Genomic DNA, 24319 nt, shown 5'->3' on the forward strand with positions numbered 1-24319 from the left:
AGCTTGCCAAAATGTGCAGTACCAGAGCACACTGGGCAACATATTGTATCCCACAATGCAATGCGCTTAAATTTACCTTATTTAGACCTCACTATTTGAAGTGCACTTTTTCTGTCTGGAATTTTCAGTGTGAACACACTACTAAAATTGCTTAGAACAGTGCATAAGGACGGGAATTGAAATATGCCTTGAGGAAACTTTCTGAGAACTAAAAAAGCAGCAAGACGAAGAAAAAGAAGAAGAATGAAGACTTTCAAGTGTTCACGGCAGACTGTCACCACGCTGCTTTTACTCCAACGAATTTAAGACATTAATCTGGACAGAAGTGATGCAAACTGTGCATGTAAAAAAAAAACATAAAAAAAAACTTCTGTACAAGAAAAATACGGAAAAAGCTTAAGAAAAATAAAGTAAGAAAATATATGCTCAACAAATAAAAACAAGATATTCTGTTTAAATAAATAAATTAAAATTAATAAAGTAATAATATATGTAATAATAATAACAAAAAACCCTGCATAATAATTAATAGTAAAAAGTGCAGTAGAGATTTTAACTTTCTTTCTTTCTAAATCTGTTTAATATTTTTTCTTTGTATTTTTACTCTAAGACATTTTTAGATCTATATTACTATGTTTGCATTGCTTAATTGACTGCACTACTTTTTTATTTTATTTTTATTTTATGTTGTTGTTGTACAGCAATGAGCCCACCTTTTATTTTATTAATAATTAAAGCTACAGAGGATTTTGGATGCTGTTATTTTTGTTGCCTAACCTGTAAATAAAAATACCCAGAAGTGTTTCTAACCCTTAACTGTCATTATTCATATAGATACAGTAGATAGATAGATAGATAGATAGATAGATAGATAGATAGATAGATAGATAGATAGATAGATAGATAATATATATATATCATATATTTTTTTTTGTGCAAGTGCCCCTGAAATCCCAGATATGATGATAAAATAAGCAATTCTGTATGAATATTAAACATGCGTGTTGCTCATGTCTAATTTAGTGACTCTATGGGAATTCATAATACAATATAGCTGTTATTAGACATAGTGTCCACCATACACAAACATGAAAAACACAAAAGCATTCTGTCATTCTGTTTAATCCATTAATATATCTACTATAAAATGGGGAAAATATTCAAGCTCAAAATGGGAAAGCCAGAGCAAAGGTCACCAGGATGGGAGAAGAAAGTCCTTCAATCTGGAACGGCTGTTAAAAAAGGACAAATTAGAAAAAAGTTACTTTTATAAAGAAAATCTGTCAAAGTTTCTTGTATTCAGTACAGATCGACCATCTGATCATCTTGAAATGATAATAAATAACTGTTATACTGCAACTACAAAAACATTATTATTCTTTTATCATTTCTATTATTATCAGGATTATTATTGTTAGCTAAAACCAAAACCAATAAATAGAAATCTGTTACTTGAAATAAACTTAGACTAAAATAAATAATAATAATAACAACACAATAATGATAATAATAAAATATTTAAGTTTTCTAATTTTAATTTAGTTTAACTTTATGTACTAAGAAAACTAAAATTGAAAAAATAAATAAATATATATATATATATATATATATATATATATATATATATATGATAACAACACCCAACAAAATGACAAATATTTTTTAAATTAAAATAAAAATGGAAAATTAACATTATAAATCTAAATAATAATCTAAATAAACAATTAATAATAATAAAAAACGATATTATTTTTAGGCTGTCAACAATAACTGTTAAATTTAAACTGTTCAGATTATTGTGCTCAAACAGATCTTCATCCTGTCTTTAGTTTTCTTTGTTTTATTTTAAACTCTGGGTGTTGGTACCTTGCTCCTAGAGCGGCGTTTGCATAAGCCAAACTCTTGACTGACAGCTCCACTGCTGTGCTCTTGCCACTCGCCACTGGCATAGCTTTGCACTGTGATGTGATAGCACACCGATCGATCAGATCGTACACTGTATGGACGGCTCACAACAGAAGACTGGCACACAGCAGGATCCCAGTGTTTTAACCTCTACAGAGAGAGAGAGAGAGAGAGAGAGAGAGAGAGAGAGAGAGAGAGAAGGAGGGTGGGAGATGACATATGTTCTGAAGAATCTCTGAGTTCACCCAAAATATAAAAGATCAAAAAATGTATGACCTCTTTGACATAAGAATGCATGAGTGATGACAATATAGTGGGTGAGCTGCTTTTACACAACACCAGTTGAATACATTGATAGCTCCATCTCAAAGTGCCATCTGGTGGATACTTTAGAGGTAATAAATCCTAACTTGTTAGACATACTCTTGTGAAGAAGAAATACACTTTAGGACACTTTTATAAAAGAGAATTTAATATAGTAATAATTTACTTTCAAATAAAATACTGAAGCACAAGCTAAATGTAATTTCTCAGATCCTTAATTGCATTGTTATTTACTTTCTATTAAAATGTATTACAGTTTGAATTTATACAGTATTGAATGTAAACAATTATTTTATGAGTGCTTGGAAACATTTTAGCATAGGGACCAATACTTGCTTATTACTACCATATTGGCTGTCTATTAATTATAAAGCACATATACTGCATGACCATATTCTACATCCCTACCCAGTACCTTAAAACTTAACAACTACCTTACTAAATATTAATATGCAGCAAACTAGTAGTATATTAATGTAAAATGGTTTAGTGAGAATTGGGCCTTAAAATAAAGTGTGACAGAGTGCTTTTTGATACTTCTCTATATATTGCTTTTATTGTGTTTGAAATGTGGTTTAACTGAACTGCTAAATATACTGGCAAGCATATATGACTAAATAAAATACACTTATCATTTCCATTGAAACATATGCCATAAATATGTTTGTTATGACACAATTGTAATGAAGTCACATATATGTTAACTTTAAACATAATATCAAATAACACACTACATCACATACGTAGTCAACACATCAAAATAAGTATACTTTTTAAAGCATGGTAAGTGATACTTAAAATTTGACCCATTTAACAAAGTATACTTTGTGTTTCTAGACTTGGTCATGAAAAGTGTCCTCTTTTTAAATACACCTAATGGCCTTATATTTCATAAACATTATATCATCTGCAATGTACTTTTTTTTTTTTTTAAATGAAGTACACTACAGTTGCACATTTGGTGCAATTATGCACACTTCTTTTTCAAAAGGTTATATGAAGATGTGAATGCTCTAACCTCAATGGAGAAGCTGTATGTATCTGATTCACCCATTTTAGCAGCTTGGAGAAGAAAGTAAAAGCCATATATGCTGATGGTTTGAGTGCAGCCCACTTGTTCCTGTACGGTGACACAAAGGAAAAAAAAACACACAAAATACTGCCTTAAAAACAAGTAAAAGAACATGAGCATGAAAGAAAAAGCATGGATTGACTTAGTCATATTGTAACAACTGTAATTGCAAGTGACTGAAGGACTGAAAAGCTCTAGGAATGGCCATAATGCATCAGTGTTGAAGTGACAGAAAGTGTACCGCACCCTATCAAACATCATTCCAAAACGGATAGCTTGTTTGGAGAAGTCAGTCAATACCATGTCGCCCCCGCTGTAAAGCTGTGGAAAAAACATACAGATAAACCCTACAGCTCATGAATTAGTTTTCATGTGGAGCCAAATAATCAATACAAATTATATTAAAACAAGCAGTTTATGAATTATGTATGGTGGTACATCTGGAGTGACGGGTGGGTTGAATAAGGCGTTGTGTTTGTGGTCTCTACACACACTCACAGTGTGGTAATGATTGGACAGGATGTGCAGCAGCCAGGATTCAGGAAGAACTCGGATGTTTTGCAGCTCCTGCAGATGCTGCCCTGAGACATGAACACACATAAACAACAAAACTCAAATGAAGTGTTGCATAGTAAACTGGTAGCAACGCTTTTTTTTTACTTAGGGAAGACAATTTTTGTTACTTCCAAAACAATGTAGCTTTTCCAGTGATAAGCTACTTCTCCCAACAAGTATAGTGTGTGCTTGAAGGAATAGTTCACCGAAAAATAAAACTTTGCAGAAAACCTATTCATTCAACATGTAGATGGTTTTGTCTCTTCATTAGAACAGATTTGGAGCAATTTAGCTTAGCATTACATCACTTGCTTAATGATTCCTCTGCAATGAATGGGTGCCGTCAGTATGAGAGTCCAAGCAGCTGAAAAAAAAAAAAAAACTTCACAATAAACCATAAGTAATTACCACAACTCAAGTGAATTAATTCACGTTTAATGTTCAATTAAATAGCTGCATGTTTGTAAGAAACAAATCCATCATTTAGGCAGTTTAACATTAATTTGTTGCTTCTGGGCAGTCCTCTTAAAATCCTCCGCCATATTTGTTGAGAACTGTTTTAGAGTGTTTTCCCTTAAAAACAGTGCTTGATCTGTGCATATTTCTCTCCCGATTCACTGGGGAAAGCAATATTATGGATAGAACACTTATATTTTAGCCGGAAGCAATGGTTTGACGTTAAAAACATCTTAATAGATTTGTTCATAATAAACATGAATATTTTCACTTCACTGGAGTCTTGTTATTTTTTGTATTTTTTTTGTGGATTATCTTGATGCTTTTATCAGCAGTTTCTGATAGCAGTTTCAGATTCTGATGGCACCCATTCATTGCAGAGGGTCCATTAGTGAGCAAGTGATGTAATTCTAAAATTACTCCTAGTCAGTTTGATGAAGAAACAAACTCAATCTTGGATGGCCCAAGAGTAAGTACTTCTTCAGCTAATTTCGATTTTTGGGTGAACCATTCCTTTAACATTAGTTGAAAAGTTTTATTTATGTGTGTTTTTTTTTATGTGAATTGTGGTGCTAAGTTGCAAAATTCCCCTCATTAAATGAGGTATCATTTATCCCTGTCTCTTTTGTATGATAAGTTATGTACTTAGTATGTAGGGTTAAGAGTTTGTTTAATTCATAATTCTGCATATGAGCAAAGAGTGTTTATAACTGTTTCCAAACAGGTTTCCACACTTCATTTTTCTGTTATTTTTATGTCTCTTGACACTTGGACACTTTTTTTTATCGTCCATGCAATTTTGAATGACATGATGGTGAGAATAACAAACAAATGTTCCTTTTTGATGAATTATCCACATCAGTAGTATGACTGTGCCTGTGAAGTATTTCAGAATAGTTGATAGTCTTGTCACGTCTGTTTGGTGGGCGTTGGAGGTCCAGTGGATGACGTTCTGACTGTGGCCATGATGTGATACTGTAACTGGGACGTACTGTTTGTCTGGACACGCTCTCGTGGAGATATACACATTCATTCTGCCAAACTGTCCGTTTTCAGTTAAGCTAACAGGCATAACAGTATTTAGAGATTGGGGACAAAGTATGCTTGGTTTTAAAGACCAATCTAATGCTGTAGACGATGTTATTTTGCGATGTTGTGAGCATCTATCATGAAGCAACCAAAACTTACATTCAGTAATTCCATGAATACGAAGTGCTTGAAAGATAGCAATGTATTTTTGACCCTGAGGCTGTTCCAAGAAAACAGCCGTTTCCCTGAAACAGACAGATATATGATGGAAGGATGTCATTAAAACAGCATATGTGCACGGAACTAGCTTAGCCATATCAAGGTCATTTAAAAAAGACTGAATAGTGTATTGAATTATTGGAATGTCCTTCATAAATGGGGCTTTTACTGTCTGGAATTATACTAATGGATCACATGCATTGTGTTTTGCTGATAGCTCTAAATGCCATAAAGGAGGTTACGTACTTGGAGAAGAAGGTGATGATGGTGCTGTGGGCTGGTAGGGTCTGTCTGAGGGGGTTTAACTGCAAGTACAGCCAGCACAGCACTGCTCTCAAGACCTCATACTCATTAGATGTGAACAGTCTAGACACAGAAAGCTTATTAGTTTCTTGCTGATTTACTCCATCTGCTCTTTTTAATGTGTTTTAATAGTCATTATGTATGCAGACGGTGACTTGAAGTACAGAAAAGTACTTTATAAAAGTGTTATTAAGAATGTCCAGGCCATATGTCACCCCAAAATTAAAATAAATGATATTTTGCATAAAGACAAAAGGTCTATTTTAAGACCATTATGTGTTCGGCACATTTCCCCATCGACTGATAGATAGATAGATAGATAGATAGATAGATAGATAGATAGATAGATAGATAGATAGATAGATAGATAGATAGATAGATAGATAGATAGATAGATAGATAGTGCAATGTACTTATTTTATGTTGATGTAAATGAAGAAATAAAGTAAATGATGTAAATGAAGAAAACATTTGCTGACTATATTACAGTAATGAGAATCTAATGAAAATTACCACTGAGGATAAAGGGAATTACAAACAAATGCAAAAGTAAAACACCCTGATGCACTGCAGTAATGAAGCTTTGGAAGGAAAATGTCACGATGCAAAACATCCTAATGGTCTTATAAACAGGATTCATCTTCTGAATGCAAAAGCAATGTAATCAAACAAGATCCTGATGGAAGTGCTTCTCGATGTGAGTTGCCACTGAAAAAATGTTTAAAAAACAAACAAACATATGAGACCTTGGACTAAGCAGGGTCTTCAGCAGGAGGTCAAAGGGCAAATCTCTGAGTTTTATATGGAAGGAGAGTTCAGTCACCAGGAACAGCTCCAGCCAGCGCTCACATGCTCTCTGGAGAACGGTCTCTTTCAACTGAAAAACACAGAAAGAAGTTTATAGAGGTTCACACAATGAATACAGAGCTCCCCCTATTGGTTATTTAAAGAACAATAAAACAAAGCAAGAAGAAGAAGAATTGTTACCTTGCAGGACACTCGATGAAAGCTGCACACAGTCAGTGAGGAAATATTTGCCAACATCTCTTTAAGACACCTGTCAATCATATCCATCAGCTTTAAAAGGACAAAATATTGGATACACCATACAACACTGTGCATTAATTTATGTCTGGATTATTTCTGATTTTCTGAAGTGACCATTCTAAAACAATAAACATATCAGCATTTGTGACTGTGTCAAACTGAATTCCCCTTAAAGATTACAAATTGACACACCCATGACCAAGAGAGAAATGCACTGTTATGCAATGCACGCTGTAGTTTAAATTCTGATGGGTGGAACACAGTTGATCTTAATTGAGAAATATCTTTCAAGTAAATACAGTGACTGACTGCAGTGCAAAAATTCACATCCAGTTCCACCCAGCATTCTGGATATGAATCAATCTGAGATTGGACAACACAAACTTCTCTAGAGACTTGGGTGTGGGCTTATGCACTACTGGATCATTCTTTATTGCTTAATATGACACACTACACACACACACACACACACACCCACACCCACAAAGGAATAGCTTATTTTTTTGAATAAATCCAGAAATCATTCTAATATGCTGATACTCTTTCTATATATATATATATATATATATATATATATATATATATATATATATATAGTACAGACCAAAAGTTTGGACACACCTTCTCATTCAAAGAGTTTTCTTTATTTTCATGACTATGAAATTGTAGATTCACACTGAAGGCATCAAAACTATGAATTAGTGTGTGACTGTGGAGGCCAGGTCATCTGGCGCAGCACCCCATCACTCTCCTTCTTGGTCAAATAGCCCTTGATGCCTTCAGTGTGAATCTACAATTTTCATAGTCATGAAAATAAAGAAAACTCTTTGAATGAGAAGGTGTGTCCAAACTTTTGGTCTGTACTGTATATATATATATATATATATATATATATACATATAAAAAATCCACAATTATTCCAAAGTTGGATTGGTATGTATGTATAAATGACGATGACTGCAGAATTTTGTGTTTTGGACATCTTGTACTGAACCTGCTAGTGCAAAGACAGATTCGAAGTTGTCGATACTCACTTCTCTAAGAGGTTTGACATTCCCAGTAATGCAGCAGTAGAGAGCACAGCCTCTCCCCACTCACTGGGGCGTTCCTCTGGGTCGTACAGGGTCCGCAAGGCAAAAGACAAAGCTAGGACACAGCAGAGATTCTTACATAACTCTGTTTCTCCTTAAATGTCCCTGTATGCCCCCTCATCAGTCAACATCAATGATAGCACATTGTAGATCAGAAGCTCATGTGACAGCAAGTCAACAAGTGATGATGGCTATAATATAATAAATATGACACCTTTTTAGTGCTTACCCTCTTTATTGATGGAAGCGTCTTTGACAGGCAGTCTGAGAATCAAAGGGCCGCTGAGATGCCACTTTCTGTAGACCAGTCCTCTTTCACACTGAGTCCTATTAACTTTGCTGTGTTTACTTGTGGCTGCAGTATCACAAACAAAATGGAGGGCCTGCATTTCTCTCTTGAACTGTTTCTTTTTTAATATGTCCATTCCACAAATTCTAAGATAAACATGCAAAATATTTATATCTATGATGACTACAATGGGATCTTCACTTTTGCATTATTTATTACATAATAATGTTTATTTAATAATGTAATAAAGTTATTATTCTGCATATTTTATGACAATTTTAATGAACTCCTTTATAAATACAGAGTTCTGTCCCATGTTCTCATTATAGAATGACCTTTGAATGGGTTCAACTACTTCTCAGGACTTTTTTTAAAGGCTATTTTAGAGGTAATGCCTTCTGTTCCTGCACCACTTGTGCCACGAAACAGAACTGCAAAAATAATGACTGTTTTCAGACAAGTTTCCAGAACAACACTCTCCCCTCTCCCACTGGTTAGTCAAATAGATCCTCATGTTATTAGTTGAGACGTTGTTGTTTTGTATCAAGCTTGGTGGTATGCTCTATAACGATTTTCAGTTTTCACTGTTAGACATAGATACTGATCCTACCTGAGAGTATTCATGCAGAATACTGTTGCTATGGTTACACCTTCAGGCAAACATCATTTTTTAAAATGTCCACCACTGACTAGTTTACTATGCTTTAAGTTCTTCAGAAACCTTTTAAGCTCTATCATCTCCAGAAAACAAAACAATGCACAACAAACAAAACCAACAAAACAAAACAAAAGATGAAAACAAACACACACATGCAAAAAAGCATATATTGTAGATGGGCATCATACCAGCTCTCTCTTGTAGCTGAACATCCCTCTGTCTTTTGCTGTTAGTATACAATTTAGATAATATGTCTGAGTGGCTCAAGACAGAGCAATGCAGCTCCCACCTGACCCCCAGACATTCCAGTACTGCATCTATAAACATAAACAAAGACAGATGTTTACTGTATCAATTTATACCATTATATAGAAGCATGCAGTTGCTATGTCATTGCTAAGTGGTTGCTAGACTGCATGATTTTAGCAGTTCTGTAAGATCATTACAAATCACACTGTGTGACATGGATCTAATAAACTTAGGTACAATATGTATCCAGACTGTATGATGATGATCACCTAGTTACTATTGAGGAATAAAGCGGCATTATTACGCACTAGTGGTAACACAAAAAGAACATCATAAAGAGCTTAGCAATTGTACTTTTTTATGTACGCTGATAAAAGAGGAAGCTGTTTGAGGTAAGCAGTTTTAACTTTTAGCGTGATGTCGCGTTGATCAACTCTATTTTTATGCATTTTTATTGGCTGGTCAGTATACGTGGGTCGTAGCAGCAAACACACTTTGTGGTGATCATGCTGAATTTCTGAAACTGTCAGAAAATGATATCTTTGGTCACAACAGCCATCTTAGCACAACCATTTAGTTTAGGAACCAAGATCACAGAAATCATCACATTATTGACTTTAATCTTAATGAAACTTTTTGGCTTACTACCCAGGCTCTAGATGTCACTCCTCATTCAAAGTTATTGTTTTATCATCATACAGGTGAAAATCACTTAGAAATACAACAATACACCTCTCCTACACAAGTCACATATTTTGAGCCATCATTTAATTTAATCTAATTGAGTATTAGCAATAATGATTCCTGTTTTAGCAAATATTACCAATTAAATAGTCAATACCTGGTTTAGCGTTTTGGGTCAGTTTGCGAGACAAAATGTAAAATTGTTCCTCTGGAGTGTCAAGTTTTGAAGACCATGTAACATCTTTGCTGCATATAAAGGTAAAGAGATACATTATAGGTGCATCCACACACACACACACACACATTGATGCTCCATAATGATAGCATGTGGCCTGGCAGATATCCCATAGATCTATCCCTGGAGTGAGATAAAATGTCCCCCTCTCTCCTCGCCTGCCCGTCTCTCTCCCGCTAAACAGTTTCCACGAAAGTCCACTTGCTCCTGGCAACATACCACAGTCTGGTACGTCGGCTGGCCGAGAGTGGGTGAATGAGCTGTGGCAAAGGGGATTGTGGGCAACTAGTGGCATCCTCGTGCCAGTGGAGTGTCATGGGGTCAGCTGCAACATAAACACACAGTGAGAGAAACTCCAAGAGTGTGCGTGTTCAAGAATGGGATGAAGTGTTCCAGATATTTGAGTTTTGAGTAAACATACAGTATGTCTGTGACAGATGGCTGTTTGCATTAATGAAAATGAGAGTAAATGATGAAAAACTAAATGCAAATTAAGAAAATTCTAAATGTTTACCATCTGTTATGAATCCTTTTGCACTTCTTATTAAAGGAATAGGTCACAAAAAACAAAAAACTTTTACACATCTTCAAACCATCAAAGATTTTTTTGTTTCCTCATCAGAGCAGATTTGGAGAAATTTAGCATTATATCACTTGATCACCAATGGATCCTTTGTAAATAGTCCAAATGAGAGTTTATAATAAAACCATTGCTTCCTGCTATAATATCAGTGCACTGTACATAATATTTCTTTCTCCAATGAAAAAGTTGCCAAGTCTGAATCAGGAGGAAAACCTCAAGTACCATTTACAAATGAAAACATCCCAAAACAGTTCTAAACAAATGTGTTGGTGGATTTTGATGCAAGATGAAGAAACCATTATTATACAGTAGATTGTGGACAGGTATTTTGACCAGAAGCAACAGACTATTTAAAATGCCTTAATGATGGATTACAAACAAGCATATTTTTGCTTCACAAAATGTTAACTGATGGATTGGAGTCATGTGAATTATTTATGGTTTATTGGTATATAAGGTTTATTTTTATCAGCTGTTTTGTCTTTCATTCTGACGGCACCCATTCACTGCAGATGATCCATTGGTAAGCAAGTGACGTAAATGCAAAATTTCTCCAAATATTTTCCAATGAAGAAAAAAATTGTCTTTCATGGCCTGAGTAAATTTTCAACAAATAATTTTTTTAGTAAGCTTTTTTTTTTCTTTTCTTTTTTTTAAGCTCACCATAGGTTTATTTATTTATTTATTTTTTACATGCAATCTTTGCGATACTATTTGCAACACTGCAACAATATTTGGGACATGACTGAATGCAGCTTAAACACAAATTTTCATAATTTTGTAACACTAATCATGAAATGAATATTAAAATCTAGTTAATGCAGTTAATCCCTTAAACTCTAATTATAACTAACTTAATGTATTGGACAAAAAAAGTAATAAATACATAAAAAACTATAATCAGTAAGCTTGTTATAGGCAGCTGAAGAACAGAACAAGAGTCATACAGGTTTGGAATGACATCACAGTCAGTAATGAAGTCATCATTTTAATTTTTTGGTGAACTTTCCCTTATTAAAATATTTAATAGTTAATTTCTGAAAAGTATCTTTTAACATTGTTATATGCATCCCTATATCATCTCTGATGTAAAAACAATCAACAAACTATAGCAATAAATCCGTTCATAAGAAGCATTTGATTCAAGCAGATGCCTCTCAGCATGTGCACCTCTATTTCATCACAATATTCTGATTATTACAAATTAAAAAGACTCACAGAATCCTGGCATAGGAATCAAAAGCCATACTGTCTTTCCTATTGTTTCTCTGGGTAAAGTGCCTTCAAGTGCGTAACTGCCAATGCCTCTTAAACCCCTCCTGTGCCAAAACACTACAGGTGCTTATCTCTAAAATGATGCCAGGTTTGTGACACCAGGTCAGCGGGTTGGCACAGACTGGCACTCGTATCCCCCTGGTCAACCCAGGATTCTGGCAAAAATCAATGCTGAAGACGCACTGCGGCATTATGGATTAAACTCATTAATGCAAGGTGGTTACTTCTTGAACTATTCTAAACACTATTCTGAAAGACGTGTGTTGTCATGATTTATGGATAAATTGGATCTGTGTTTGTCTGTGTACTGTAATGCAATGTAACCGATAAGCTTTACAAAAACACAAATACATAAACCAACAAATATAAAACACACACAAAGATTTTTGGTTCTAGATTGTCAGATATTATTTTTATTGTATTATGATGTTTTTGTTGTTATGATGTTTTTACATTGTATTGACAATAGTAATAATAATATGTTATAGATATGGTCATTTTAATGCTATTCTTCACATGTATTTTATGATTTTATTGTGATATAAGGTTTCATGATGATGACACCTAGTGACTAGATGCAAGTTACTATTGAGGAATAAAGCGTCATTAGTATGCACTAGTGCTAACACAAAAAGAACATCATGAAGAGCTTAGCAATTGTACCTTTTTATGTACGCTGATAAAAAAGGAAGCTATTTGTATTTATTGTATAATAATATGTTATAGATATAGTCATTTTAATGCTATTCTTCACATGTATTTTATGATTTTATTGTGATATAAGGTTTCATGTGGTAGGGATAGTTATAGGAATATGATAGTTGATAGTAGACATTGACTTTAATTGTATTTTATTTATTTATGTATTTGTTTACCATATGGAAGTCAAATGGCTACTATCAACTGTTTGGTTACCAATATTCTTCAAAATATTGTATTTTGTTTTCAACAGCTGAAATAAATTCATACAGGTTTGGAACAACTTGAGGGTGAGTAAATATGACAGAATTTTCATTTTTGTTTAAACTATCCCTACAAAGGTATTTATAGTAGGACAGTGATGATTTATTTTTCATGTGCTCATGAGTCAAACACAATTTACCTGGATTGTATTTTTAGGCTGATTGCACATCTCACCTGATTTAATTTTTCTGTTGGCTGATTTATCACCAAACTCCTCTGCCCTCCGAAACTGTGCCTGACCCAGCAGGTCACTGCCTAAAGCACCTGCCAGCTGCCAGCGGTTAGTGTGCCCAGCTTGTGTGCGCTGACATAGTGAGTGAGCCCACACCTGGTAGAAGTATAGAATAACAGTATGTGCTAAATATTCCGAAAGGAAATAACAATTTTAGGTACAGAGTTGTGAATGAGATTTGAACTTACACTTCTGTTAGAGATTTGGTGTGAATTGTGGGAGGTTATAAACATCAACCTGAAAAATAACAGTACTGAATGAGTAGCCTAATAAAGATTTCTTTTATATATGAAATGAACTGCAGCTATGGAATGTATTGTAAAATATTTGTGTTGCACTGGAAAAAAGAAAAGAAACAAAAAGAAAATGTTGAGTGACTTTAAATCAGTTTTTTGTCAGACATTACAAGTACATTTCACAGTTACAAAGAAATGACAATCAGCCTATTAATCTTAAAAAAAGTAATTAATTAATATATATATATATATATATATATATATATATATATATATATATATATATATATATATATATATATATATATGCTATTTTTTCACACACATTTATATTTTATAAAAAAAAAAAACTTGCTGCATGTAGATTTATTGATGTTCAGTTACTAAGAACAGTTCTTGTGATTTTCAACGTCAAAAAGTTTTGCTGATTATTTTGTGGAAACCTTTTTTTCCAGCGTTTTATTTATTTATTTTTTGATAAATAGAAAAAAAATATTTTAAATAGAATCTTTTGTTACTTTATATATGTTTTACTGTCTTTTTTAAAATGCATTAACTCACCTTGAGTGAGGTCTGAATGGCATATTCCTGCTGGATAAGTGACTCCACTGATTGTGCATTCTCTTTAAATTCAAATACTTTCACTGGGGCTGACTGACAGTCCACATCATGTTAGAACAGTATTAAGACCTTAAATGACTAAAATAGCATAGCGTTGTTTCTCACTAAGGTTACATCTTAAAAAACACCGAAAGCCACTAAACAAACCAGGCAGTACTGTACAGATGGATAAAAAGTCAAAGAAACTTAGCGTTTATGGCCCATATGTCTACTCTACTTCTTGTTGACAGGTCCTGTTGCTAGGAGACATGTGGGTCAAATGACACATGCCTGACCAAAACAAACCGAAGAAATATAGTTGCCTGATAAACGTTATTTCAGTCAATTGCCTACAATTCCCAAAATTCAATGAGAAGGAAGGCTACGTGACGGCCATCGCGTTCAAGTTCAAGGCTCCTTCCAGGGCTAACCTCGAAAATCGTCTGACGTGTGAACAGCGCGGCCCGTGATTGGCCAACATTTTTATGCCTGTGCTGAGACGCGAATGTCGTGACGCGAAAACGTGAGGGAGGGGGAACACGGATGGAGGCCGTTGGTGTTTCAGAGCCGAAACAATCGAGGGAGAAATACATGAGGAAAACTTAAATAGAAAGCTTGTGAATATTTATATTCCGTTATATCGAAACTCATATCTCAGATACACGTATAACTGTGTTGGCGGAGCTCGAGAAGCAGTGCTTGTCGGTATTTAGTTGTTTGTTTATAGTTTTAGTGAAGCTCAGAGGCCCGGATTCACTCTCTTCATTAACCAGGCGAGTATTTAACCTCCTTCGGTCCTGCTGTGGGTTCAGTTCTTCTGTAGATTAAAAATCTACATTTTAACCAAATAGCGATTGAGTTTTAATGCTGGTTATAGGAGTGAATTTCACAGCATTGCCTGATTAGCCTGCTAGCCTTTTCATGCTAATCCTACTGCTAGACGTTAGCGTGGTTATGTTGTTTTTATCAGCTAAGCTGGTTTTCAGACACTCTTTTGTTGGAATCCACGTACAGAAGTTGTGTTAATGTCTTATTTGCTTAGCGAGGGGAGGAACATTGCAAAGTGAAAAGTAAACAAAAGAGAAGGGTTGCATTTATTAGCATTAGCTTATAATCACACTAGCTTTTAGCATTCTTAGTTTTGATGATTATTGAGGGACAGTCGCTGTGTTTGCAGTGATATCGATTGAAATTTTGTTTAATATTTTTGGGGTTGTTCAGTTGGCACCAGTAAAGACCTAAAATTATTATGATGGTAATACCATGGTATTGAATATTTGCTATATTAATGTTCAATAAATGCAACTCGAAAATCCATGTTGTTTTTGTTTTTAGATCTTGGAACTTACACTGCTTGTTATTATTTAAACTGTTTTATTATTTAAACTTTTTTTTTGAGCACATTTCAGATTAGTTTTTCTTTTGTAGGGTAAAAAGTGAAATTTCAACTTGTATATTTTGATATTTCTGATGGTTTTGTGTACAGAAAGTATAGAATGGAATTTTTTGGGGTTTGTCCAGCTGGGACTAGCTAGGTTGCAAACCAGTGGTGGCCTCAGATTATCACAATGGTAATATTATGATTATGAATAATTGGCGTATTAATGTGCTGTAGCATTAGCTTCAAGGAATACAGGTTTACAACCTTTGTCTAACATCTATGGTAGTTTTTTGTTTACTTTAGTGCTGTTATTGTAGTCAGGATCTTGGAACTTTCACAGGGCAAAATGAAAATTTGCTAAAAAAATTTACTCCCACTTAGGCCATGCAAGATGTAGATAAGTGTGTTTCGTCATTTGAACAGATTTGGGGAAATTTAGCAATGGTTTGCTCATCCAATCATCTGCAGTGAATGGGTGCCATCATCAGAATGAGGTTCCAAGCAGCTGATAAAATCACAATGTGAAGGAAAAAAAAAAATAGCAATAAAATACAAATAATCCACATTATGGTAATTAGCATCATATGAAGCGAAAAGATGTTTGTTTTTAAGGAACAAATCCATCAATAAGACAACATTTGCTTCTGGCTAAAATGCAAGTCCTCTATGTATAATATTGCTTTCTTCAATATTGCGTTCAATCAGGAGAGAAATATTAACAGATTAAGGCCTATTTACATGTGAAAACAGTCCAAAACAGTTTTAAACAAATATGTTGATGGATTTCAGTGTAAGAGGGAAAACAGGGATATTTTATTTTATTACGTTGAATATTTTTATGCTGGGGGTAATGTTATGGACTGGTATTTTGGCCAGAAGTGGCAGTTCAAAAAACAAAACAAAAAAAATATATAAAGGATTTGCATATTAAAACACATAGCTTTTAACCTTAAAATACAATAAATTTTCATGAGGAGTCACCTGGATTTTGATGCACTTATCAGCAGTTAGAACGGTCATTCTGATGGCACCCATTCACTGCAGAGGATCCATTGGTCAGCAAGTAATCCAAAATTTCTTTAAATATGTTCCAATGAAGATGAAATAAACTCATATTGCCTATTTGTTGAATGGCCTGATGGTGAGTAAACTGCCAACTTGCATTCATGTTTTGGTGAGCTATTCCTTTTAAATCTCTCATTTTTTTTTGAGCACATTACAGGATTGATTTCTTTGCATATGCATATTGAAATCAAAATCATATTATGAAATAATTCTAGTTTCCTGCTTGTTATCAGCACAGAAATGCAAGTAGGTGTCAGGTTTGATTGAGTTCATGAGTGCATCGGTTTTATAATGAATAGCCCCGAGACCTTCACACATGTAGAATGCTGAATAATGTTGATTTTATTCATTATGAACAGATTAAAAATTTGATTATAAAACAGTCAGTGAATTATTCATGTAACAGTTGATGATTGTTCACAGGGAATATGAGACAGATGCCACAATGACATCTAGATTTGGAAAAACGTACAGCCGTCGAGGAGGCGATGGGACCTCGAAGTTTGATGAGGTGTTGTCCAATAAAAAAGCCACGCTCAGCACCAAATGGGGCGAGACAACTTACAAAGCCAAGGTGGTAGCAAAGAGGCCCGGTTTGAAGACCGAGGTGATGGATCAGACCAAGAGGACCAAGGTCTCGGATGGTGATGGATCAGAGGATCCGTTTGGATTCGACAGTGACGATGAATCCAGGCCGGTCACGTCTCGTAACGTAGCCCAGCCTAAATCCAAAATGACGTCGACAGGGGGATCCCAGGCCAGCCTAACACTGGAGCCCAACAGCAGGGTGAACCAGCCCGCCAGCATAGAGGCCGTGGCCCCCAGCAGGGCCCCTTTCGCTCTCAACACTGAGAGAAGTGCTCACAAAGTGCCAGAGGACCCTGGGAAATATTTTAACACCTCTACTGCAGGTATGTTTTTCCCTGAAAGTTTTTTTTTTTTTTTTCATTCTTTCAAAAATACATTGGAGTTGTGTTTTAACGTTTAAATACCTCCTGATTTGTTCTAGAAGCACTGCATTAATCAGTTATAAACTGTTAGAGTGGTTCACCTGTTTAACTTCACGGCAAGTGAGTGTGAGCTTACCACATTATATAAACCTGCCCTAGATAGGTTTGTTTTGTGGTTGTTTACTTGCCTGAAACATTTAAACAAACAACTTTAACATTTATCGCACCTTAATCTTTCCTAAGTTTGACTTTGTAGTTCATATTTAGCATAAAGTACATAAATGAAGTCGAGATGCACCGATTGATCGGCCAGGGATTGGAATCGGCCGTTTTTTCTCATGATCGGCTTGAATTGGTGACTGGCCGATCAGTCTCACTTTTGCGAGTGAAATGCTCACACTGTTGAGCCCTGATAAATGCCTTTTAATACTTTGCAGTTAAAAAAAAACTTATTTGTAAAAAAAAAAAAAAAAATACTAATAAAAAAATCATTTTAATTATAGTATGTTCATGAGCTATAATCAATAAAATACTTCTTTGATATACTCCTACACATTTCTATGAAACAGCTTGCACAATTTAGGTAAAACCAGGGGTGTAGAACGGATGTGAAATGTACGACAATTTACATGGCTTTTTAAGATACATTCAGATGATATGAGATGTAATTTGAAGGCATTCATTGAAATTAAAACATGGAAGGGTGAACAGTAGCCAATGAGGTTACTGTTTGTGTTGTAGTGTCACCCGCTGTGACAGTGGGAATGCTTGGTTTTCGCATTAAACAAAGAGTTGTCCCAAAAGAATGAAAAACTTCACTGTTTCCAATGTAGAGTAATATCGTAGATACATATGGAATCTTGTATGAAAAAAAAAGTTGCTTTTGCCAAATATCATACTTTGATTCATACTTTGATTTCCTGTCTGTGTCGTAAGGAGTGAAAAGAAATGTGGAAGTGAATGTGGGTGGATTTTCACGTGTGTGGTGCCGTAGGGATGTTGGTTGTAGTTTTTTTTTTTTTTTTTTTTTTTAAATAATAATCGTTCACGTTTCACGGAAAGCTTCCTTGCGGGCATTTGCTGCCTGCCATGAGTGCTGTTAATGCTCAGGACACCAGTGTTACGGGCTGTAGACCGTGTAAGACCCTGCTTAATATCACAGTAATGGATACGGCGGACTGACTCTTGCAACAACAGCCTGGAGCTCCCAGCAGACCAAGAAATGAAAATCTTTAATTGGCCCAAACTCTATTTTACATTTCCTCTGCGTAATTGCTTTTTCAGGTCTGTACTCCTCCAGGGTCTTGCAAATCATTTGGCTGACTAAGTAATCAATGAGGTGAAGTTAGAGGAAACTTTCAGAACACTGACACCCGTCAGTGGTGATGTTAATACGAGGAGAACACTTAGACGCTGATGGAGCGTAGCGTTTGGACAGGCTCCTGTGAGCTGCTTATCTCATTTAGAAGCACGACACACAGATCTCATCACCTTGTCTGTAAGCGCTAAGGGTCTCTTATGATAACGCATGCTGATGAGTGGCTCTCCCTAAGACACTTCAGTTTTGTGTCTGCAAATTGCTTGGATCAATCTATTATCTAAAATAGATTAGATAATAGAAATGATCTAAAAGTAAATGTTTGTTCATATCGTTCTCTAGACAGCATAACAATTCTGTTCTGCTGTCTAGAGAATATGAACACACACACACACACACCCATACATATATATATATATATATATATAAAATATTTATTAATTTATTTAATTATTATTATTTTTTTTTTTTTTACAATAACACAACACAGTGGTATTGGTATCTCATAACAGCATGTACAGCTATATAAGCTATATCATCTCACAATCTTTGGATATATATGCTCATGCGTAAGCATATAAAATGCAAAAACAAAATAACTATAATAAAAATAAAAATAAAAATACAACAGGGCATATCAAAGTAAATAAATAACAGGGACATTTTATAGACCAGTAATTAAAAGGATATATGAGTCACTAAGCATCTTCCAGAAAGTTCCACAGAGAAGACCAAGTGTGCCAGAAAACATCAGAACTTTGATGCAGATCGTGAGTTAGTTTTTCCAGAGGTAAAAAGAGTAGGACATATTAACTGAGGGTATCTGAGGAGTTTACCATAGTGATAATATAAATTTTTTGCTAAATGTATACAGAAGTACAAAACACTTTCTTTGTCACAGTCAAGGAACAGACCAGCTTTACAGTCCAGAAGGTAAACATTTGGAGACCGTGCAAAAGTCTTTCCAATAATCTTTTGAATAATCATGCGGATCTCTTTCCAGTAACCTTTGGTTTAATCACAATCCCAAAACACATGCATCACTGTGCCAGTGTCCGACCTACATTTGAAACATAATTGAGAAGAATTGAGGAATATTTTATGAAGGTGAACTGGAGTTAGATCGGTCCTGTGAATGAATTTATAATTTTGTTCTTGGGCCGAAATTGAGACACCTTTGGGGGAAAACACATACAAACAGTTAACCACTCCTCATCACTAAAATTTGATCCTAAGTCCATTTCCCATATCATCCTCAAAGAATCAAAAGTTGAAGGACCAAAATTAGACAGCAATGAATATAACTCCGAGATCTTCTTAAGAGTAATTAAAGAGAGAAGCTGTTTTTCCACTTCAGTAAGATCAAATCGTATATTACCTTCTTTTGAGCGTGACTCCAAAAAGTACCATAATTGAAGAAATTTTAAAAAATCTTTATTTGGCAGGTTAAATTCCTGCTTTAATGACTGGAATAACCTCATTTGACCATTATCAAATAGATGACCAAACTCCGACAGTCCTCTCAGCCTCCAAGTCAGAAGACCAATTAGAGCTGAAACGATTCCTCGAATAACTCGAGTAACTCTTACAAAAAAATGGCATTTTACAAAAAATGATCGAGGCAAATTCCTCTGCCTCGAAACCTCTTTTAATTTATTTTAAATCTCACGTTAGGTTCTTTCGCAATGATTTTTTTAATGTGACACAACGCGTTTACGTCACCCACAAAGCGGAAGGAGACACAAGCGCTGCGTCTGAAGTCGCATACTGCAAGGAGTCAGCAGTGTTTTGATTTGAGGACGCGGGCAAACGTAAAGAGAACGTCGTGGCTTGTGTCCATTGCAAGATAGAGCTGGCATACCACAACTAGGGCCCTATGATTTCCGCGATGTAGAAAAGGCGGAGGGAATCGCGGAATCCAGTCATAAAAACAGAATTTACAGTCTCCCCTCTGGAGTCTAAGGGTATTTTTGGGGCCTGGAGAAGTTTTGTCATGCCCTGACATTTGTGCTTTTTTCAGTTTCTTATAAATATCTAAAAATACGGTATATCATTTTAATGAAAATTACAGAAATACAGTGCAATACAGTGCAACTTTAATCTAAAAAAAAAAAAAAAAAAAGTTGTTCAGACATTTCAGCAATTGGGGCATTTGAAAGTTAACTTCTGTTAAATTTAAATTAAATTAAATAAAACATGTAGTCTTACGTCGAGGGATGCGCCTAAATGAAAATTCTGGGCCCAAAACGGAAACTGAAAATTCTGAATGATTATTTATTTTATTACATTCAACTCAATTTTAATGATACTGAATATATATATATAAAAAAAAAAACACAAGCCAATAAAATAACCACACTTTTACTGAAAGTAACACAATAAAACTGGACAGAAGTTATATTAAAATTGGTAACACTTTACAATACGTTTCATTATTTAACATTAGTTAACTAAAGTTAACAAACTAAGAATTTATTAATCTTAGTTCATGTTAGTTTCAACATTTACTAATTCATTATACAAATCAACAGTTGTGCTAGTTAAGTTAATGCACTCTGAATTAACATTAACTAACAATGAACAACTGTATTCTCATTAACAAACATTAAGAAAGTTTAATAAATACTGTAATAAATGTATTGTTCATTGTTCGTTCATGTTAGTTAATACATTAACTAACATTAATGGAACCTTATTCCATAAGTGTTACCTTAATATATATATATATATATATATATATATAATATCAATATATTATTTTTTATTCACTTCAATGTAACAGAACATTGGACTAACATTAATTATCCAAGTAATTATTGCCCTACAAAGCTATTATTATCAGAGCATATAAGCATAGCATAGCGTCATGGAAAGCATCATTTTACCAGCGTTGCCCAGTACAGCTGTACACCATGTTACAGCGCGTAGCGTTACTGCAAACAGGAGCAAGTATACAGCATGTAAAGTTTAAGTCAGTGCGTTATTTGAGTGGACTTTGCTTCTCCAGTGAGTATGAGCGGTAGTTCATAGAGCGGAATATTGAGCAGAGCATCAAACTGGGCTGTTATGAGGAGAGTGAAACATGCGCACTGAACACTACCGGGCGGGGTGCAGCGTGCTATATAGGTGTATATTTTTATTATATGTAGCTTTTTTTTCTTTTCTTTTTTTTTTTTACTAGCTTTTTCTTTTTTTTTTATAATACACTTAAAGATCGATACTTGGCATCTGTGTATCGATACAGTATTGCCACGAAATATATTGCGGTACTATACTGTATAGATTTTTTTCCCCTCCCCTAAAAATTTGTACAAAAAAATCCCTAGTGCATACAAAATTACCACATTTTACCACTCAGATTACTGTTAGAGTGCTTGCTTAAAGTTTTTATATATTCATTTGCAAATTATTTGTCTCTTGAACTTCTCGCAGTCAACTTCTTAAATGTTATACTGAAGAGGAAGTATTATCCAGAAGAAAAAAAAGAGTTCCAAGTGTAAATCTGAACAACAGCATTGAAAAATAACAACTGGAACATCAAGACAAACAAATTATGGGGAGATTAGAGCTTTAACTCCAACTTTCCATTTATTGCATGACTCACTCTTAAGGTGCGCTTTCTCTGGACTGGGAAAATGCTAAAATAAACACGGTTATTGCTCAACAGCATTTTTACAGGTAAATACTCCCACACAGTCGAGGTGCATCCTCATTTGGCACCAAATCTTCTGCAGCTGCAATGACCGTCTTGCCTTAGTCATCAGATTCTTTCATTTCAAACTAGCTCAAGGCAAGTTCCCCTGTCTTTTAAAACTTTACGATACTTCCTCCTTTTAGCTGTTTTTGAATGCAAACACTATCTTGGACGAACTGCTCCCCAGATGCAGGTTCTTCACTTCACAGTGACATCACATCAGAAGACAACAGTGCACTGTACATAGCCTTTCTATATCACTTCTACAAGAAATTATGTAAAAGTGCAGTTAAATCATGTTATAATCTTGACAGTTCGTTTAACCTTCTTAAATAGAGTGAGCTTAATAAATTAGTTTTATAAAGTCGATGAATTGCACAGCCTTACCAAGATTGAAATTTATCTTGATCATGACATGAATTAATTGAGTTTTATTCAAATGCACTGTTGACAAAATTCTGACTAGGACAAAAGAACACTGCAAGATTATTAGCTCCATCTAAAAATGATATGGAATATGTCCTGGTTGTCTAATAGTTATCTAATAGTTTCTTTAAATTTCAGAGGTGCTGAGAATTTGCTTATAATATGTTGGTATGAATTGAAAATCGTATACTCCCCTAAGAACCCCAAAATGTAGTAAACAAGTGTCCCATGGTTGTTTGAGGACAGGATGGTATTAAAGATGACACTTACAGTGATGAGACACGGAGGCTGAAGTACAGCGAGGGAGGAACGTGGACTTGTTTGACTTCTCGCTGCTTGTGAGATTGAAACTTGTCAATTCTGAGTCAGAGTGGTGGTGTGAGAGCACTGCCAAGTGGAAAATATATTTATCTGTCCTCTTCCAGAAATGTATTATTTTTGAAATGTCAAAGAATGGTATTATACCCAGTTATTCATTAATGGGGAGGGGAAAAATACATGGATATTTGGATAAATGGATATTTATCTGTGGATTTATAATTTTTTTTTTTTTTTTACATAATTACATCTTTAATAATAATAAAGTAACATCCTCTCTCTTCATAGCACATTTATTCTCTCATGACCTTGTGATATGGTTGGGAAACTTGTCACTAGTCCACCAGTTCTCCAATGGACAAAATACCTACGTTATTTTTCTAATTCGAAAAGAAGTCATTTCACTTAGTTATACTTCACTAGAGAAGAAAAGACAATTGACCCTTCACAGGACGGTTGATTGACAGGCGGTTTGACCAATCATAATGCCGAATTTTCAAACAAAGTGCTGCACAACAGGTTTATTTAAATCATTGGATATTTTTTTTTTTATATTCCTTAAAATATAAAGTTTTAGTAATTTTATAATTCTTATATTGAGAAATACATTCTACTGTATAATTGTAAAATATTACTGTCAATTTCTTTAAGTTTAAACCACATTTTCGCTTTGACAGATTGTCGTGAAAACCGTTTCGTAAAAATTATTTTATCAAATTAAATAGAGAAATGCTTATAAACAAAGAATATGTAGACTTCTTCATATTTTAAAAGCAGTATTTTTGCTCTTTAAAGGGATAGTTCACCCAAAAATGAAAACAAATTCAAATTATGAGTAGGGTTGTGATGGTGAGGAAATTTTCCCACTGATTAATCATTGTGTGACAACATCGGTAATACCGGAATCACAGTGGGGTGGGGTTTCCTAGCTTTTGATTAGTTTGTGAAAGTGGCATGCACATTTTACTTTCACTTCAAATTGAAAGTTGAATTTTGAAAGTTGGTTCAATTTCAAATTGAATTTTACATTTTAAATTTCAAATTAGCAGCAATTTGGTGCCAATTGCCTGAATCAGTTCAAGTAACAAATAAATGTTAAACGCACTTAGCCTATATATGAATCATAGAACATGTAATTAACAAAGCGAATAAAAATACACCA

At 34.5% G+C, this 24319-nt stretch overlaps 2 protein-coding genes across 3 annotated transcripts in view; one reads left to right on the forward strand and one right to left on the reverse strand.

Moving 5' to 3' along the window:
- Window positions 1-1038: 1038 nt before the first annotated feature.
- Window positions 1039-14296, reverse strand: btbd16 (BTB (POZ) domain containing 16). 2 transcript variants are annotated; one of them, XM_059531946.1, is made up of 18 exons: window positions 14174-14296; window positions 13967-14059; window positions 13358-13406; window positions 13112-13265; window positions 10336-10441; window positions 10039-10127; window positions 9137-9265; window positions 8231-8356; window positions 7945-8056; window positions 6851-6920; window positions 6610-6740; window positions 5807-5926; window positions 5501-5586; window positions 3800-3882; window positions 3548-3622; window positions 3248-3349; window positions 1867-2055; window positions 1039-1232 (listed from the first exon to the last, which is right to left on the reverse strand). In XM_059531946.1, exons 2-18 carry the CDS (start codon window positions 14023-14025, stop codon window positions 1167-1169), a joined length of 1746 nt encoding a protein of 581 aa, XP_059387929.1. In that variant the 5' UTR covers window positions 14026-14059; window positions 14174-14296; the 3' UTR covers window positions 1039-1166. The 2 variants fall into 2 exon arrangements, with proteins under 2 accessions (XP_059387929.1, XP_059387930.1); XM_059531947.1 differs by having other exon boundaries at window positions 13967-14095; window positions 14174-14282.
- Window positions 14297-14526: 230 nt separating this feature from the next.
- waplb (WAPL cohesin release factor b) overlaps window positions 14527-24319 on the forward strand; it is a 68352-nt gene continuing 58559 nt past the window's right edge. Inside the window, exons 1-2 of the mRNA XM_059531945.1 lie at window positions 14527-14778; window positions 16875-17362. Of these exons, the coding sequence (XP_059387928.1) occupies window positions 16897-17362 (466 nt within the window). The 5' untranslated portion in view covers window positions 14527-14778; window positions 16875-16896. The remainder of the gene's footprint in view (window positions 14779-16874; window positions 17363-24319) is intronic.

This window comes from Carassius carassius, chromosome 40, assembly GCF_963082965.1.
Source record: "Carassius carassius chromosome 40, fCarCar2.1, whole genome shotgun sequence".
Classification (NCBI taxonomy): domain Eukaryota; kingdom Metazoa; phylum Chordata; class Actinopteri; order Cypriniformes; family Cyprinidae; genus Carassius; species Carassius carassius.